Genomic DNA, 18,509 nt, shown 5'->3' on the forward strand with positions numbered 1-18,509 from the left:
ATAAAAGGAAGGGGGCCCAGACACATTTCTTGCACAGGGGCCCCAAGCTGTCAGTGTCCGCCCTTGCCTTAAATGGTATGAAAGTTGATAAACCTTCACTTGTCATTAGGGTATTATAGGACAGTAGGGTCAGTCATCGTTGAGCAGAGACGCCATTCTCATATAGGTCATTTATAGGGTGCCAACCTAGGCAGGTCAGGGTGTATCTGTAGGGTGAAGGTAGTGTGCACTTTTTAGTATGGTCTTTTTGTTCATATTATTTGTCCCTTTTAAGTAAATAATTAAAAGTTATATTTTATATCGGTCAATTATTGGGGTATCTCTATTACAGCTGTACACTAATGAACCCTCTCACAAATAGATTTGTTTGATCATTTTTAAGATAGGGACATGTGCCCTTCTCCAATCTTCTGGGACTTCTGTTCTCCAGGATTTTTCAATAATTCTGGCTAGTGGTTCTGCAAATTCCTCTGCTAACGCAGTACCCTATGACGTAATTCATCTGGACCAGGAGATGTAAATTCATGTAAATTAGCAAAGTGTTCCCTCAGTATCTCTGTTTATGAATAGTGTGCATTCTTTTATTCCTTCCATGGCACCGTGAAGATGAGTTGATGTTACATTAACTTTCTTAGGCTAGCTTCAGACTAGCGTTTTGGCCCGCAGTGCACAGCCGCCGCTAAGTCCCGCCCCCTCCGGTCATCTCCTCCTAGTGTCGTACATTGCTGCATGCGATCTGCACACCCTATCTTTAGCATAGGGTGCGCAGGGCGAGCACTAGTAGGATTTTGCGTGCGCTGCGCCCTTTTAGGGTGTGCAGATCGCATGCAGCGATGTGCGACACTAGTAGGAGATGACCGGAGGGAGCGCGGCAGGGGGTGGGGCTTAGCGGCGGCCGTGCGCTGTGGGCCAAAACGCTAGTCTGCAGCTAGCCTTATAGAGAACACAAGTGCAAGATAGATAGGAATTTAAAAGTTTGGCTTCTCAGAATCATTTTTGACCACTTCACCCTTTCCATCCTGTAAAAATCCACTGTCATCTGCATCCAACATTGTACGGTGTCGCTGCCGCCTGTGTCTGACATTGTAGGGTGTCGCCGCCTGCGTCCGACATTGTAGGGTGTCGCCGCCTGTGTCTGACATTGTATGGTGTCGCCGCCTGTGTCTGACATTGTACGGTGTCGCCGCCTGCGTCTGACATTGTACGGTGTCGCCGCCTGCGTCCGACATTGTAGGGTGTCGCCGCCTGTGTCTGACATTGTATGGTGTCGCCGCCTGTGTCTGACATTGTACGGTGTCGCTGCCGCCTGTGTCTGACATTGTACGGTGTCGCCGCCTGCGTCTGACATTGTACGGTGTCGCCGCCTGCGTCCGACATTGTAGGGTGTCGCCGCCTGTGTCTGACATTGTAGGGTGTCGCCGCCTGTGTCTGACATTGTACGGTGTCGCCGCCTGCGTCTGACATTGTACGGTGTCGCCGCCTGCGTCCGACATTGTAGGGTGTCGCCGCCTGTGTCTGACATTGTATGGTGTCGCCGCCTGTGTCTGACATTGTACGGTGTCGCTGCCGCCTGTGTCTGACATTGTAGGGTGTCGCCGCCTGCGTCCGACATTGTAGGGTGTCGCCGCCTGTGTCTGACATTGTAGGGTGTCGCCGCCTGTGTCTGACATTGTAGGGTGTCGCCGCCTGCGTCCGACATTGTAGGGTGTCGCCGCCTGTGTCTGACATTGTACGGTGTCGCCGCCTGCGTCCGACATTGTAGGGTGTCGCCGCCTATGTCTGACATTGTCCGGTGTCGCCGCCTGCGTCCGACATTGTACGGTGTCCCCGCCTGTGTCTGACATTGTACGGTGTCGCCGCCTGCGTCCGACATTGTAGGGTGTCGCCGCCTATGTCTGACATTGTCCGGTGTCGCCGCCTGCGTCCAACATTGTACGGTGTCCCCGCCTGTGTCTGACATTGTACGGTGTCGCCGCCTGCGTCCGACATTGTACGGTGTTGCCTCCTGCGTCCGACATTGTACGGTGTCGCCACCTGCGTCCGACATTGTACGGTGTCGCTGCCGCCTGTGTCTGACATTGTAGGGTGTCGTCACTGTCGCTCCGGCTGGAGAATCGCGTCACCAGGGATTCACAACACAATCAGCGTTGTAGGAAACATGGAACAATTGCGTTTTTTCACCATTTCTCAGTACATTTTAAGGAAACATCAATAAAAAAAAATTAAAAATACCCATGCGGCCACAGAAAGGAAAGATTTAGCTCTTGGAATAAGAACGACTAAGGATTACACTCTGTGCTTCAGTCCCGTCCCGTGTCCTCTACTCCTGCAGTCACTGTGGGCGCCGAGCTCAGGCAGCAGCTCCATTCAGTGACAGCAAGCAGGGAAATGACGCGACTGGGCGGAGACATGGAAATTTATGTCAACTACCTCCTTATAGGGCTCCGCCCCTTCTGTTCAGTGACAGGCCGATTCTCCGCCCCCTGCTGCTTTGTGACTTCATGGTCACAAGACTCTGACGATTTCTAAACAGCTGATCAACGTCATCACCACGCCCCTTATTTTGTCTCCACCCACGATACTTAGACCGGCGTACTACTGGCTGAGATGCTGGTGACGTCACGCAACAACAGGAAGTGGAGCGCTGCAATCACCGGAAGAACCCGGAAGAGTTTAGAACCTGAGAGATCTGACCGGGAGACGGAGCGACATGTCCAACATGGAGAGTATCCTCCCTGCGGCCAGGTGAGCGCGGACCGACACCTGTGCTGGTGTAGCCGTGCACAGTAGCTCCTGTGCCTGCCCCTATAGCTAGCCCCTCTATCTGCTCTCTGTGCCTGTCCCTATGGCCCCCCTCACTTCTGTATGTGCCTCTATAGCTCCCCCCACCCCTGTATCTGCCCCTATAGCGCCCCCCACCCCTGTATCTGCCCCTATAGCGCCCCCCACCCCTGTATCTGCCCCTATAGCTCCCCCCACCCCTGTATCTGCCCCTATAGCTCCCCCACCCCTGTATCTGCCCCTATAGCTCCCCCCTGTATCTGCCCCTGTAGCTCCCCCCGCCCCTGTATCTGCCCCTGTAGCTCCCCCCACCCCTGTATCTGCCCCTGTAGCTCCCCCCACCCCTGTATCTGCCCCTGTAGCTCCCCCCACCCCTGTATCTGCCCCTGTAGCTCCCCCCACCCCTGTATCTGCCCCTGTAGCTCCCCCCACCCCTGTATCTGCCCCTGTAGCTCCCCCCACCCCTGTATCTGCCCCTGTAGCTCCCCCCACCCCTGTATCTGCCCCTGTAGCTCCCCCCACCCCTGTATCTGCCCCTGTAGCTCCCCCCACCCCTGTATCTGCCCCTGTAGCTCCCCCCACCCCTGTATCTGCCCCTGTAGCTCCCCCCACCCCTGTATCTGCCCCTGTAGCTCCCCCCACCCCTGTATCTGCCCCTGTAGCTCCCCCCACCCCTGTATCTGCCCCTGTAGCTTCCCCCACCCCTGTATCTGCCTCTGTAGCTCCCCCACCCCTGTATCTGCCCCTATAGCTCCCCCACCCCTGTATCTGACTATAGGTCCCCCCACCCCTGTATCTTCCCCTATAGCTCCCCTGTATCTGACTCTATAGCTCCCCCACCCTTGTATCTGCCCCTATAGCTCCCCCACCTCTGTTTTTGCCCCTATAGCTCCCCCATCGCCTATACCTTTTTCAGTCCCTGCAGCTTCCCCGTCAACCCCTGTGTCGGCCCCTTTTGCCCCCCCTATTCCCTTTGATCCTTGGAGGCAAATGACTATTGAGTTTCTTCACATGATTCTTGAACAGGTTAGGAGTCATGATTTCTTGAGGACTGTGTATCTACACTGATATAATGTAACAGAGGTTCAGCTGTGAGAAGTATTTAGTCAGGACTAAATGCTTGCAATTTACTGACAACAGAGATCTTAAAAATGTTGCACTTGCATTGTGTCCTGAAGTTTTAAATGTATCCCGCCCTCCAGCCTCCTGGATACAATGTATCCCGCCCTCCAGCCCCCTGGATACAATGTATCCCGCCCTCCAGCCCCCTGGATACAATGTATCCCGCCCTCCAGCCCCCTGGATACAATGTATCCCGCCCTCCAGCCCCCTGGATACAATGTATCCCGCCCTCCAGCCCCCTGGATACAATGTATCCCGCCCTCCAGCCCCCTGGATACAATGTATCCCGCCCTCCAGCCCCCTGGATACAATGTATCCCGCCCTCCAGCCCCCTGGATACAATGTATCCCGCCCTCCAGCCCCCTGGATACAATGTATCCCGCCCTCCAGCCCCCTGGATACAATGTATCCCGCCCTCCAGCCCCCTGGATACAATGTATCCCGCCCTCCAGCCCCCTGGATACAATGTATCCCGCCCTCCAGCCCCCTGGATACAATGTATCCCGCCCTCCAGCCCCCTGGATACAATGTATCCCGCCCTCCAGCCCCCTGGATACAATGTATCCCGCCCTCCAGCCCCCTGGATACAATGTATCCCGCCCTCCAGCCCCCTGGATACAATGTATCCCGCCCTCCAGCCCCCTGGATACAATGTATCCCGCCCTCCAGCCCCCTGGATACAATGTATCCCGCCCTCCAGCCCCCTGGATACAATGTATCCCGCCCTCCAGCCCCCTGGATACAATGTATCCCGCCCTCCAGCCCCCTGGATACAATGTATCCCGCCCTCCAGCCCCCTGGATACAATGTATCCCGCCCTCCAGCCCCCTGGATACAATGTATCCCGCCCTCCAGCCCCCTGGATACAATGTATCCCGCCCTCCAGCCCCCTGGATACAATGTATCCCGCCCTCCAGCCCCCTGGATACAATGTATCCCGCCCTCCAGCCCCCTGGATACAATGTATCCCGCCCTCCAGCCCCCTGGATACAATGTATCCCGCCCTCCAGCCCCCTGGATACAATGTATCCCGCCCTCCAGCCCCCTGGATACAATGTATCCCGCCCTCCAGCCCCCTGGATACAATGTATCCCGCCCTCCAGCCCCCTGGATACAATGTATCCCGCCCTCCAGCCCCCTGGATACAATGTATCCCGCCCTCCAGCCCCCTGGATACAATGTATCCCGCCCTCCAGCCCCCTGGATACAATGTATCCCGCCCTCCAGCCCCCTGGATACAATGTATCCCGCCCTCCAGCCCCCTGGATACAATGTATCCCGCCCTCCAGCCCCCTGGATACAATGTATCCCGCCCTCCAGCCCCCTGGATACAATGTATCCCGCCCTCCAGCCCCCTGGATACAATGTATCCCGCCCTCCAGCCCCCTGGATACAATGTATCCCGCCCTCCAGCCCCCTGGATACAATGTATCCCGCCCTCCAGCCCCCTGGATACAATGTATCCCGCCCTCCAGCCCCCTGGATACAATGTATCCCGCCCTCCAGCCCCCTGGATACAATGTATCCCGCCCTCCAGCCCCCTGGATACAATGTATCCCGCCCTCCAGCCCCCTGGATACAATGTATCCCGCCCTCCAGCCTCCTGGATACAATGTATCCCGCCCTCCAGCCTCCTATGTATCCCGCCCTCCTGGATGCAGTGGGTATGCCCCCACCACCACCCTTCCTGCATACTCCTGGATACACTGTATTCCACCTCCTTCCTTGGGGGGGGGGGGGGGGGGGGTTGGGGGGCTGTCAGTGCAGGGGATGGCGTTAACTGTTTGATGTCAGGGTGGATCATGTGACTGTGGCCGGCAGGTGGAGGCGGAACAGGAGCCAGTAGAGCAGGGTGAACCGGTTATTACACCTTGGCTCTATTGATAGTGAGGAACACGGTGATGCTGCCGCTCGGGGATCCATGCTCCCTTCCCCCACCTTCTATATATCATAATGTAGTAACCCTTACACTGCCAGACAGTCTATATTTACGCCTCCAGACGTGTGGTGTGTGCGCGGCCACAGATGGGGCGTTTTCGGGTATTCGCAGACGCTCGGACCCCCGCAGTGACTCAGACTGGGTTATTGATTATGTTGTGTCTGGCGCTGAGCCCGCGCCTCGCATGTGATGTCTTTGCTGGTTCATTTCGTTCCTTAACCCTTCGATCAGAACATCTGTTTAACCTGAAGTTTGCAGCTAAAGAACTGAACCGGAACGCCAAGAAATGCGACAAAGAGGAGAAGACGGAGAAGGCCAAAATCAAGAAGGTGAGGCGTATAAATAAGAGGTCTGATTTCTGGGACCCCTGCCGAGCTCCCTGCAGTGCCCCTTCTATTGTATATAGCAGTACAGCACCACACAGATGGTTGAAGCTGGTACTGCAGCTCATCCTGTTAGCATCGGGCTCAGCAGATCGTATAGACAAGTTGGTGCTGTCTGTAGCTGGGGGCCTCATTTTCTGTAGTGAAGGGCTGCACCATCTGTACAGGTCACTGCTTACACCTCTCTTCTACAGGCCATACAGAAGGGCAATACAGAGATTGCGAGGATACATGCGGAGAACGCCATCCGCCAGAAGAATCAAGGCATTAACTTCCTGCGGATGAGTGCCCGGGTGGACGCGGTGGCAGCGCGGGTGCAGACGGCCGTCACAATGGGCAAGGTTGGTTGCATCTGAGTTTCGAGTTTATGAAATAACTAGCTGAAGAGCCCGGCGCTGCCCGGGCATAGTAACTAACTGTGGTTAGTTATAGCAAGTTATAATTATCCTCCATCCCATAGTCCCATGCCCATATACTCATCATACATATCCACGATCCCATAGGCCCGTGCCCATATACCCATCATACATATCCTCCATCCCATAGTCGAGTGCCCATATACCCATCACACATCCTCCTTCCCATAGTCCCATGCCCATATACCCATCATACATATTCGCCATCCCATAGTCCCATGCCCATATACCAATCATACATATTCGCCATCCCATAGTCGAGTGCCCATATACCCATCACACATCCTCCATCCCATAGCCCCATGCCCATATACCCATCATACATATTCGCCGTCCCATGCCCATATACCCGTCATACATATCCTCATCCCATAGTCCAGTGCCCATATACCCATCACACATCCGCCATCCCATAGTCCCATGCCCATATACCCATCACACATCCGCCATCCCATAGTCCCATGCCCATATACCCATCACACATCCTCCGTCCCATAGTCCCATCCCCATATACCCATCATACATATCCGCCATCCCATAGTCCCGTGCCCATATACCCGTCATACACATCCTCCATCCCATAGTCCAGTGCCTATATACCCGTCACACATCCTCCATCCCATAGTCCAGTGCCCATATACCCGTCACACATCCTCCATCCCATAATCCCGTGCCCATATACCCATCATACATATCCTCCATCCCATAGTCCCGTGCCCATATACCCATCACACATCCTCCATCCCATAGTCAACCGTTATGACATCATAATGAGCGGCGGGGCTTGCAACCTATGATGACATCAGCGTCGCCATGGCAACCATTATGACATCATAATGAGGGGCGGTGCTTGATACACACACTTTTTCCCTATTATATTCCCTGGATTTAAATGGAGAAAACAATAAAATCTGTAGAAAAATACATGATTTTTTCCTTCTAATTTAATCGGTTGCCCCCTGCCCACATTCTGCTCCATTTTATTTTTGTTTTTCAGGTGACAAAGTCGATGGCGGGAGTGGTGAAATCCATGGACGCCACATTAAAGAGCATGAACCTGGAGAAGGTGTGTGTGGGGGGTGGAGCAGCTATCACGTGTGTGTGTGTGTGTGTGTGTGTGTGTGTGTGTGTGTGTTGCATTCGGTGTGTGGCTGTGTGTGGGGGGTTGATTTCACCTGCCACTTGCGGTGCGAGCGAGGGGGGGGGGGGGGGGGGTGCATCCATTTTGCATCTTAATGATCGTTGTCCTCTGTCCGCAGATCTCCGCTCTCATGGATAAGTTCGAGCACCAGTTTGAGACGCTCGATGTTCAAACACAGCAGATGGAAGACACGATGAGCAACACGACGACGCTGACCACGCCGCAGGTATATGATGGCGGTCTCTTGTTAGGTGAAAAGAGGCGAGCGATTCGCCCATACACTGAGCCGCCATGGTCTTGTGACTCTCAGCTGTACTACTAGCGCCCCCATGTGTGGAGGCGGCCCATGTTTGTAGTCTGGTCACGTTGGTAGCACTTGGTGCTTCATATATTACCACGTGTCGTTGTGAAATGTTATGCTTTCTCTTACAGAACCAGGTGGACAATCTGTTACAGGAGATGGCGGATGAGGCCGGGTGAGTGACTATAATCTGAGCTCGCGGCCTGTAATATTACAGCATAATAATATAACGCTGCACCCAGACCAGAGGAGCAGCTGTAATATAGGACCTCGCCTTACAGGCATCAGAGTCAAATTCTGAAAATCAAAGAGAAACAAACTATAAATTCATGTAGGACAGGTGCATACACTCTATTATAACTCCTTATTATCAGCCATCCAAGCTGGAGGGGGCAACTGGAGGATTGGAGTGTTATTAGCATAAGTAACGGGAAGTGTAGAAACCTCTCTGCTCCCCATAAACCTACTAGGTATTACATATCTGCAGTCCTGAGATCCTTCTATATGTGACTGATATCTGCCTCTCTTATAACGCTCCAGCACACAGCTCTGCTTCTGTCTATAGTCTGTATGTCGCGGTGTCTGGATTTAGTGTTTGCATTTTGTTTCTTTTCCAGCCTTGACTTGAATATGGAGCTTCCTCAGGGACAGACTGGATCAGTAGGAACCAGCGTCGCTTCTACAGAACAGGTAAAGCTGCTGAGGGTTGGTAGAGACTGAGAAACTGACCCAAGTGTAACCCGGTGTGATTAGTTATATCCCAACATAGGAAGGAAGGAAAATCGCCAAACAGAATAGATTATATTACACTCCAAAGCTGCAATTGCTGCTATGTAGCTTCACCACTGAAAATTCAGCATTCCCTTCCAATATGGGAGCTAAGCTGTGAGGGGCAGTCTTTCCCCAATACTTCCAATAGCTACTGGCAGGATAGTGAGCACAGCTCTTTGGTATAATACAGGATCAGTAATGTAATGTATGTACACAGTAACTGCACCAGCAGAATAGTGAGTGCAGCTCTGGAATATAATACAGGATGTAACTCAGGATCAGTAGTGTAAGTACACAGTGACTCCACCAGCAGAATAGTGAGTGCAGCTCTGGGGTACGGGATTGCGTCTGCATAGTAGTCGTTAATGGCTGATGATGTAATGAGGCGGCTTCTGCTGATCTTATGCTTATCTGTGTTTGCAGGATGAGCTGTCGCAGAGACTCGCCCGTCTACGTGATCAGGTGTAAGAGTGCTGCCGCCTGCGTACGTGCGTTTCTTCCTCACCTGTGAATATGTGGTACATATCTGGATACGTTTTTTTGCATCGTTACTCCACATACAGACACTTCTTCACCGGTCGTCTTCTCCTGGATCCCTCTGCCTCGTTGACAGGACTGTTCTGCTCAGAGACAGCAGGGGGCAGCGTTTGTGTCAGCTCGTCCCCCTTCCCCGTCACAATTATATTTTAATTTCAATCCATAATAAGCCGTACAAGCCCCTCCCCTTTGTCACGTGGAGAACATTTGCGCCTGAACACTAAGATACACAGGCGGCTGCTCTGCGGTACTGGCAGTGCTGGTGTGATCAGCAATCATTGCTGATCCGCGGTTATGCTGGTGGCTTCCAATCCTGTGAATGAACGCTTCTTACAATTACTGGACTTCTCTCCATGCTTCTTTATAGCAATTTCTCATCTTGATTTATTGTTTCTTCCTGATGATCTCCAGGGCTGCGCTCCGCATCCTGGAGTGGTGATTGATGCTCTGCTGTGTGCTCTGCCCGGCTCTGTGGGGCTGATAACAAGAATTGTCTTCTCTTTGATAAGGCCGTGTCTGTCTCCGCGTCATCCTCACGTCAGCCACCTTCACCCCTCTATCCTGGGCCTTCTTACATACGGATTCAGTATTTATTTAGTCTGTGTCTGGATCTTTCCTTTCGTTCTCTGCTGCGCAGCTTTTAATAAACTGTTTTCATTATGTCTGCGGAGGCATCATTATTTACACCGAATTCTGTGGTCTCTAGTTCTAACCCCTCCAGGTTATGGGGACATATCTATATAATGGAACCATGAAAAAAAATCTGAACATAAGCAACAATTAATGCAAACCCACCAATATCTCATAAATCTAATGATGGCCCTCAGTGCCAGTCTGCTGCATCAAAAGCACTGCACTTTCTTGTTTTTGGAGGGGTTCAGTTCTTAGAAGATGTCAATAATTTTTCTTCTTTCTTTTCACTTTTATCCCTGGTATCAACATATGGGAATGACCTATAAATCTATAAGATACATTCTTCCTTCACGGCCAGAGAAGTTACTATAGGTGCAAGCAGGGCTGTGGAGTCAGTAAACCAAACCTCCGGCTCATCAATTTCCATGACAATGACTCCGATTCTGACTCCCTCATACATGGCTCCTGTTTAAGTGATACATTTCCTGTAGAAAAATGGTAACATCAGGCTTTTAGTCATTATTATGATACAATAAGTAAGCCATTTAGATATATTTTATGTTCTATTAATTGGAATACAGCTTTAGAACAAAAAACTTTTGCACATTTACAATTTTTTTATATACTATGCAGTAAGTGGAAAAAACAAATGAAAACGTCCTCAATAACATTTGTGCAGTCTCTGAATTTGTTCTGACAAATAGTATCACCTCCTTCATAGATGACCTCAAATCTGACATTATTTTAAGGCCAGAGAACAACCTCTCTACAGTAACCTGGGTTGGTGGCAAAGCAGTAACCACATGGGCAACATCTCTAACAATTTTGGGGTTTAAAGGAATTGCCTTGTGCACAGTCAGTTTTGATGAACGGTTGAACTCTTCTACTTCTTTGAGACCAAGTGAAAAATTTTGCTGAAATATGTTCAATCTGTTTTCTAAGGGAGTGGAATCTTTTCCCTGTGGCAATGCTTTGCCTGCTCTATGTCTTCCAAATACTTGTCGAAATCAAACTCCATCTGATGAGGATGAAGAAACTGTAGCAGCAGCACTGGCAGGACCTGAGTCCTCTTGCTCTTGGCCGTCCTGTAGCCCACCCATCCTAACTGCTACCTGAATTAGAGCTTCTTTTCCTTTAGTAAGCTGTTGATCATCAAGCAGTATACGATGACTTGGGTCCACATACAGTTGCCAGAAGAATTTTATTTTCTAATAGCTGTGTCTCTCTCCGTTTCATTGAAGCCGCAGTGCCATCTGCGATTGAATCTCCTCTTTGGGACAGGCAAAACAACATGTCCTGCCACTCCCGTTATAAAAATGCCAGGCGTTAAATCCTCAGCTTGTAACTTTTTAGTCACTGTAAATGGGTGATGAAGCAATTCTTGCAATTCAGCCACCTGTGTCCATTGACCTTCATGTAGTGTTACCTGAGGGTTGGCCATATCTACAAGGAAGGGTTTCGGCTAAAGCAATCGCTCAATCATTAAATAGGTGCTGCCCCATCGAGTGGCGTGATCCACAATTGCGCCTTTTCCAGCACGTCTCTTCAGGATGGAATCAATTTTAGGGGTTCTGGCAGCAATAGGCAATTTCCTCACTTTTCCAATTAGATTTCCAGCATGTCCCTCTTGCAGACTATCTCTTATTGCCAGCTGTAGCGTGTGCACAACACAGCACATGTGATGAATAGGAAAGCGATGTGAAGCAGCTTCAACAAAATCATCTAATTGCAAATAAATATTTTTATGTTCTTCTGTAGTAATATCTGTTTGTTCCTCTGTTATTGGAACAGGACTGTGGCCTTCCATCTCCAACATACTGAATGTGAAATGTTCTTCCAGCTGCTGTTCACCTTCATTATTCTCATTCATTAGTTTAATTGTACTTATGTATGAAGCATTATCAGTTACAATAGCAAGAACTTGTTCTTTTGTGATTTAATTATCTTGCAGAACTTTTTCCACTAAGGTCTGGAGAAACTGGCTTTTACTGCCAGCATCTTAGTAACAAATGTTTTGTTGTCACAAACATATCGAACGTTGATAGCAAAATAGTTCACTCTGTGACGTGTGCAGGCATCCATTGTAAGAAACATGAAGCGTCACTTGAGTCTTTTAAGATCTTCCTTTTAGTTAAGGGCTTCTTCAATCTCCAATTTTCTAATACTTTCTCTTTCCAGAGAAACACCAAGTTTGCGGGCCATTAAGAAAAGTGGCAGGACGCACTGTCCCTTTAAAAGCAATCCTTTATTTTGGAGTCACAGAAAACAGCAGAGGCAGGAGCGAGTGATGTGGACATAATGGCAGGCACGGTACTACAGTCATGGCCAAAAGTTTTGAGAATGACATAAATATTATATTTTCACATGATCTGCTGCCAACTGGTTTTTGTGTGTTTGTCAGATGTTTTTATCACATACAGAAATGTAATTGCAATCATATTATGAGTAACAAAAGGTTATATTGACAGTTAGAATGAGTTAATGCAGCAAGTCAATATTTGCAGTGTTGACCCTTCTTCTTCAGGACCTCAGCAATTCTCCCTGGCATGCTCTCAATCAACTTCTGGATCAAATCCTGACTGATAGCAGTCCATTCTTGCAAAATCAATGCTTTTATTTTGTCTGAATTTGAAGGTTTTTATTTGTCCACCCATCTCTTGATGATTGACCACAAGTTCTCAATGGGATTAAGATCTGGGGAGTTTCAAGGCCATGGTCCCAAAATCTCTGTTTTGTTCCCTGAGCCATTTAGTTATCACCTTTGCTTTATGGCAAGGTGCTCCATCATGTTGAAAAAGGCATTGTTGATCGCCAAACTGCTCTTGGACGGTTGGGAGAAGTTGCTCTTGTAGGACATTCTGGTACCATTCTTTATTCATGGCTGTGTTTTTAGGCAAGACAGAGAGAGCCCATTCCTTGGCTGAGAAGCCACCCCACACATGAATGGTTTCAGGATGCTTGACAGTTGGCATGAGACAAGACTGGTGGTAGCCCTCACCTGGTCTTCTCCGAATAAGCCGTTTTCCAGATGTCCCAAACAATCGAAAAGGGGATTCATCAGAGAATATGACTTTACCCCAGTCCTCAGCAGTCCACTCCCTGTACCTCTTGCAGAATATCAGTCTGTCCATGATGTTTTTTCTGGAGAGAAGTGGCTTCTTTGCTGCCCTCCTTGAGACCAGGCCTTGCTCCAAGAGTCTCCGCCTCACAGTGCGTGCAGATGCACTCACACCTGCCTGCTGACATTCCTGAGCAAGCTCTGCACTGCTGGTAGCCCGATCCGCAGCTTAAACCCTTTTAAGAGACGGTCCTAGCGCTTGCTGGTCTTTCTTGGGCGCCCTGGAGCCTTTTTGGCAACAAGGGAACCTCTCTCCTTGAAGTTCTTGATGATGCGATGATTGTTGACTGAGGTGCAATCTTTCTAGCTGCGATACTCTTCCGTGTTAGGCCATTTTTGTGCAGTGCAATGATGACTGCACGTGTTTCTTTAGACATAACCGTGGTTAACAGAAGAGAAACAATGATGCCAAGCACCAGCCTCCTTTTAAACTGTCCAGTGGTGTCATTCTTACTTAATCATGACAGATTGATCTCCAGCCCTGTCCTCATCAACACCCACACCTGTGTTAATGGAGCAATCACTGAAACGATGTTAGCTGGTCCTTTTAAGGCAGGGCTGCAAAGATGTTGAAATGTGTTTTGGGGGATAAAGTTAATTTTCTAGGCAAATATTGACTTTGCAAGTAATTGCTTTTAAGCTGATCACTCTTTATAACATTCTGGAGTATATGCAAATTGCCATTAGAAAAAAATGAAGCAGTAGACTTTGTAAAAATTAATATTTGTGTCATTCTCAAAACTTTTGGCCATGACTGTATATAAGGAGCATAAGGAACATGCATCTGACTGCAGAGCCCCCATGTAATCAAGTTAGTAAGGAACTCTTTTCAGTGCTGCCTCCCCCTCCCATTACTCCCCCCAGGTGATGCCATAATTAGGACTCCCAACTGACCAACGGGAAGAGAGTGGAAGGGGTGTTCTGCCACACCCTCACGGGTTAAATTCAGGTGCTAGGGTTGGGGACTTCCTCTCTCTCCTCGGCTGACCCTTAGAAGCTTTTTGTTCCTGATGACCCCTGGAGTCCCCTGCAGCCATGTCAGATGCCACCATGGAGGCCCTCCAGAGAGCAGCACAGGGAGGTGAGCCATGGCTACAAGACCTTATGACCTGGCCTCGGAGCTCGCCTCCCTGTGCCTTCTTAAGACCCCCTGCCTTCTTCCTAACCCCTTAGGCCACCGTCCTTTCCCACCACCTTCGCTGGCCTACAGTATGGCATCCTCCAGGTCGCCTACTGCTACCCCCTCCTTCGCCGGCGCTTCAGATCCCGGGCATCACACTGTTCCCCTTCTGTGGCTGTTCCGGTGCTGCGAAGTGGACGGGAGTGCACTCCGCTCGGTTCACCAGCTCGAATGGCTCCATATTGGCGGGCACTGGCCGCTGCACCCGCGCCTCAGCCCCATCGGGTCCCAGGCTCTGGTCGGCTGCATTCACATGCCAGGCCTGAGCTCCGGCAGCCTCCACCCACCTCCTGACGCTATGCCGGCAAGCCCTGCCCACATGCGGAACGTCTTCACAAGCCGACGCGCACATGCCGCTGCCCCTCTCCACGGCCTCATATTTGGCGCTATGTATTGCTATTAGATTAGGCCTCAAGCACCCCCGGCAGGCTCCTGAGGATGGACGTGCTGGGCCCACTTCCCCGCATCAGCTCAAGGCCACGCTCACTCCACCCCGTGTCCCCGTGAGGCCCCGCCCACTTCCCCAGCAGTGTGAGGACCCGCCCACTTCCACCGCATCAGCGCAAGGTCCCGGCCAGGCCCTGTCTTCGGTGTATCCCCTGCAGGCGCTGCCACAATGCCTGCAGGAGAAAACTTGGAGACTGGTCACATACTCCTTAAGACAGCTCGGGAGCGCGCTGATTGGTCCAATCGGACCGAGCAGTGTGCTCCACAGCTGAACAATGCACAAAGTTAAAAACATTACGGTTATGCACCAAACACACTACCATTAACCCTTTAACTACTCATTTACCAAATAAAGAATTATCCGTTTACCCACCACAGTCCATCAATAAGAGTATGGTAGCGTTATAACCCCTGTGCTATACAGCACAACGTTACTAATTATGCCCATTGACCCAGCCCTGGCGGCCGATTTTAATGCTCCCAACACACCCCATAGCCACGGCGAATGCAGGCGCAGACGCCACAGGACCTCCCTCTCCTCCTCAGACGATTGCCGTCACCATTCCCACTATCCCTGTAAGAGCTGTTCATCACGCTACCACTGCAGACACGGATCACATAGGAGCCGCCATGGATCGAATGATTCTTTACCCAGGGCTACCAGCCAGTCCAACCACCATATTAACCCCGGAATTCCCCCGTCGGGAGTTGCTCGGGCACATGACAGGAACCAGACGTCACGTGCTCCATCACTGGCCTTTCAGCCTCGGAGAGCTATCACACACTCCAAAGGCTTCTGGCCACAGCACACACCTAACCTCACATTTTACGTGTTATAAATCACTCAAAATAAGGCTGGTGTTTCCGCCTGGCGGTGGTACAATGTACAGTTCCGCAGGTGCCTGGCCCTACAACCCAATTTAGGCTGAGAACAGATGTTTGGCTACCACTGATGATGGCTGACAAACAGCCCACCTTTTTCATATGCGACCACTAATTACTCTGGGATTCATTGGTCGCATGTGGACCAGGGGCCCGCTTACAATTTAACGAAGGATTCTGCGGTTTCAATGTGTCTGGTAAATATTAACATGGATACTCATCCTGCGGACGCGGACACCCTGCATCATGGTGTACCCGCCAGGGAAACGGAGTGCTTACAAGCAGCTCAGCGGATATATTATTGATTTGATTACAGGTTTTACCCCCGTTAAATTGACTAAGAGTACCTGAAGTGGATGCAGCGGAGTATGTATCTCACATATAAAAGTGGAATACGGATCCAGGCGTCGGAGTATACCAGCTCAGGTATCACTCCTCCTGTGACACACATTGGTGAATGTTGATGAATCGATAATGAATCAAAACTGAGAAAGGCATCTACTATTTTAAAAAAAAAAAGTTTCAATGCCGAATGAGGCATCTATTACAGAAGCAAAATCAATTACGCAACTACCGTCATTACATTCAATGGACACACTGCATCAAGGTATACCCTCAAAGCAAACAGAGCGATTACGAGGCATAATCCCAGCGGGGGTAACCGTCATAGGCCCCTTGCTAAGCCTGAGGAGCTGCCTAGCAGCCATATCATGGTTTTAAATACAGCTCTTTATCTCCTTCAAATTAAGTCAACATCAGAAAATAATCTAAAATTGGAACACGAATTCCCCGAGATCTAACATCAAGTAGAACACGCGAATTCCCCGAGATTTTACATATAAAAAAAATCATAAGAGGTTGAACTTGGCAGGATGGCGGGCCCATTTAAATCATCGCCTTTAGGTATTGTTCCCAAAAAAGAACCCGGAAAATATCGGTTACTATATCACCTTTCCTACCCAAAAGGTGATTCGGTTATCGACGCAATACCCCCAGAAGACTCGTCCGTAACCTACACTTGGAAAGCTGACTATGTTGGATTTTGCCAGCAGGGCGTCTACTGCCCGTGCACCCTGAATGCTTCCATTTGTTGAGCTGTAAGGTGTACCAGCTGTTTTATTTTGACATGTGCCTACCAATGGGCTGCTCCATTTCCTGTCAATATTGCTTTTCAGTACCTTCCTAGACTGGGTAGTACAATACGAAACAGGCAGCAATTCAACAATTCACTACCTCGATGACTCGAAATAGGCAGCAATTCAACAATCCACTACCTCGATGATTTTTTGTTCGTCGGACCTAGGGAATCTAAACTATGTTCCTTTCTTCTCCAAAAGTTTGTTTATAGCTCGGAGTTTCGGTGTTCCACTATCTTTGTTATCTTCCGATTGGCAGGCCTTCAAAGTCTTCCTCCCCAGCGCACAGCCAACGGGCCTACTGTGTCCTCCCTCCCTTTGGGACACGGTGGCCAATCACTAATGCCCTTGATCCGCACCTCAGTGACACTGGCTACCTGGCAGGTTTATGGTAAGGCATGGGAAGAATGGTGCTCGTTAATTAAGGGGAGACCAGTCGATACGTGTTATCGGGCTAGATGCGATGTGGTAATAGAACTCCTGAATCAGCTCAAGTGTAGAGGCGCTTCAGGTACATTAGCGCAACGGCATTTATCGGGAATAGCCTTTTTCTTTCAGCTAATGGGATAGGCCCGACGTAACTAAATATTTTTTCATCAAGCAAGCCGTAAAAGGCTGGAAAAGGCTTCAACCTAGTCAGGAAAGTCGTTGCCCAGTTTCTTTAAGTCTGTTGCATGATATTATCACAATCTTTAAAACGGTATGCAGGTCAGAATACGAGTTAACCCTAATGTCTACTGCGTTTGCTATAGCATTCTTCGGGGCGCTACGCATTAGCGAACTAGTGCCGAAGTAAAAAACAGCATCAGTAGACGGGTTAATCGATGATGATCTCGTAATATGTAGTGACACTTTGCGCATTAGGGTGCGGAAATCCGAATGTGACCCCACCGGTAGAGGGTCGTGGGTTCTGGTCAAGGCTTTAGACGGCCATATGCCCTGTTAAAATAGATGCTATACGGTTATAAGACACGAATGTAGATTCTTTCTCTCACACACTAACGGGTCCCCGCTTACCAAATATCCAAATATCAATTTCAAGCAATTTTTAAACAATGTCTAGAAGCTGTCGGCGTAAACCCAAAAGAATACGGAACGCATTCTTTCAGAATAGGTGCGGCTACTGAAGTAGCTAGGGCCGATGTAGCGGAAGTTGAAGTACAGAGATTGGGCCGTTGGAAATCCACATGCTTTGCAAGATACATAAGACCAGACCTGCTCTAACACATCTTGTCTCTTACAGGCGGCTGTAAGCCCACAGTTTAGGTATTGGGACATTCTTTTATTTATCGGGCATGCAAAAGAGCCGAAATACGCCCCGGTGGAAGAAATTTTTACTTCCCACAACTAGAGGTCAACTGGAGAGGCATCAAAGGGCTCCAGTGGCGTCATCTTCCTGGAGGTGTTAAAAATTGCTAAGATGGCCAAAGTGCCGCTGATATTGGTGTTACATGCCGGTGGTAATGATTTGTGCAAGAAACCGGTGCCGAGCTCTACACAATAATGTCAACGGACATAGAGCAGTTTGTTTGTTTTACACCGGATATGTTGGTGGTGTGCACACAATAATGTCAACGGACATAGAGTGGTTTGTTTGTTTTATACCAGATATGGTGGTGGTCTGGTCGCACATAATACCACGAGCGGTATGGCATGGAGCTAAAGACCCTAAAGCCATTGACAAATCAAGGAGAAAGATCAACTCAAAGATGGCCAAATTCG

General features: G+C 49.7%; 1 protein-coding gene across 1 annotated transcript; it reads left to right on the top strand.

The window, feature by feature from the left end:
• The first annotated feature begins 2,568 nt into the window (after positions 1–2,568).
• Positions 2,569–10,051, top strand: CHMP1B (charged multivesicular body protein 1B). Its single transcript, XM_073561171.1, has 8 exons — positions 2,569–2,726; positions 6,074–6,171; positions 6,420–6,566; positions 7,639–7,707; positions 7,901–8,008; positions 8,215–8,258; positions 8,701–8,773; positions 9,278–10,051. The coding sequence occupies exons 1-8, from the start codon at positions 2,711–2,713 to the stop codon at positions 9,320–9,322; spliced, it is 600 nt and encodes a 199-aa protein (XP_073417272.1). The 5' UTR covers positions 2,569–2,710; the 3' UTR covers positions 9,323–10,051.
• The last annotated feature ends 8,458 nt before the right edge of the window (positions 10,052–18,509 follow it).

The sequence above is a fragment of the Dendrobates tinctorius genome, unplaced genomic scaffold (assembly GCF_039654945.1).
Source record: "Dendrobates tinctorius isolate UK_male_01 unplaced genomic scaffold, ASM3965494v1 ptg000315l, whole genome shotgun sequence".
In the NCBI taxonomy this organism is placed as follows: Eukaryota; Metazoa; Chordata; class Amphibia; order Anura; family Dendrobatidae; genus Dendrobates; species Dendrobates tinctorius.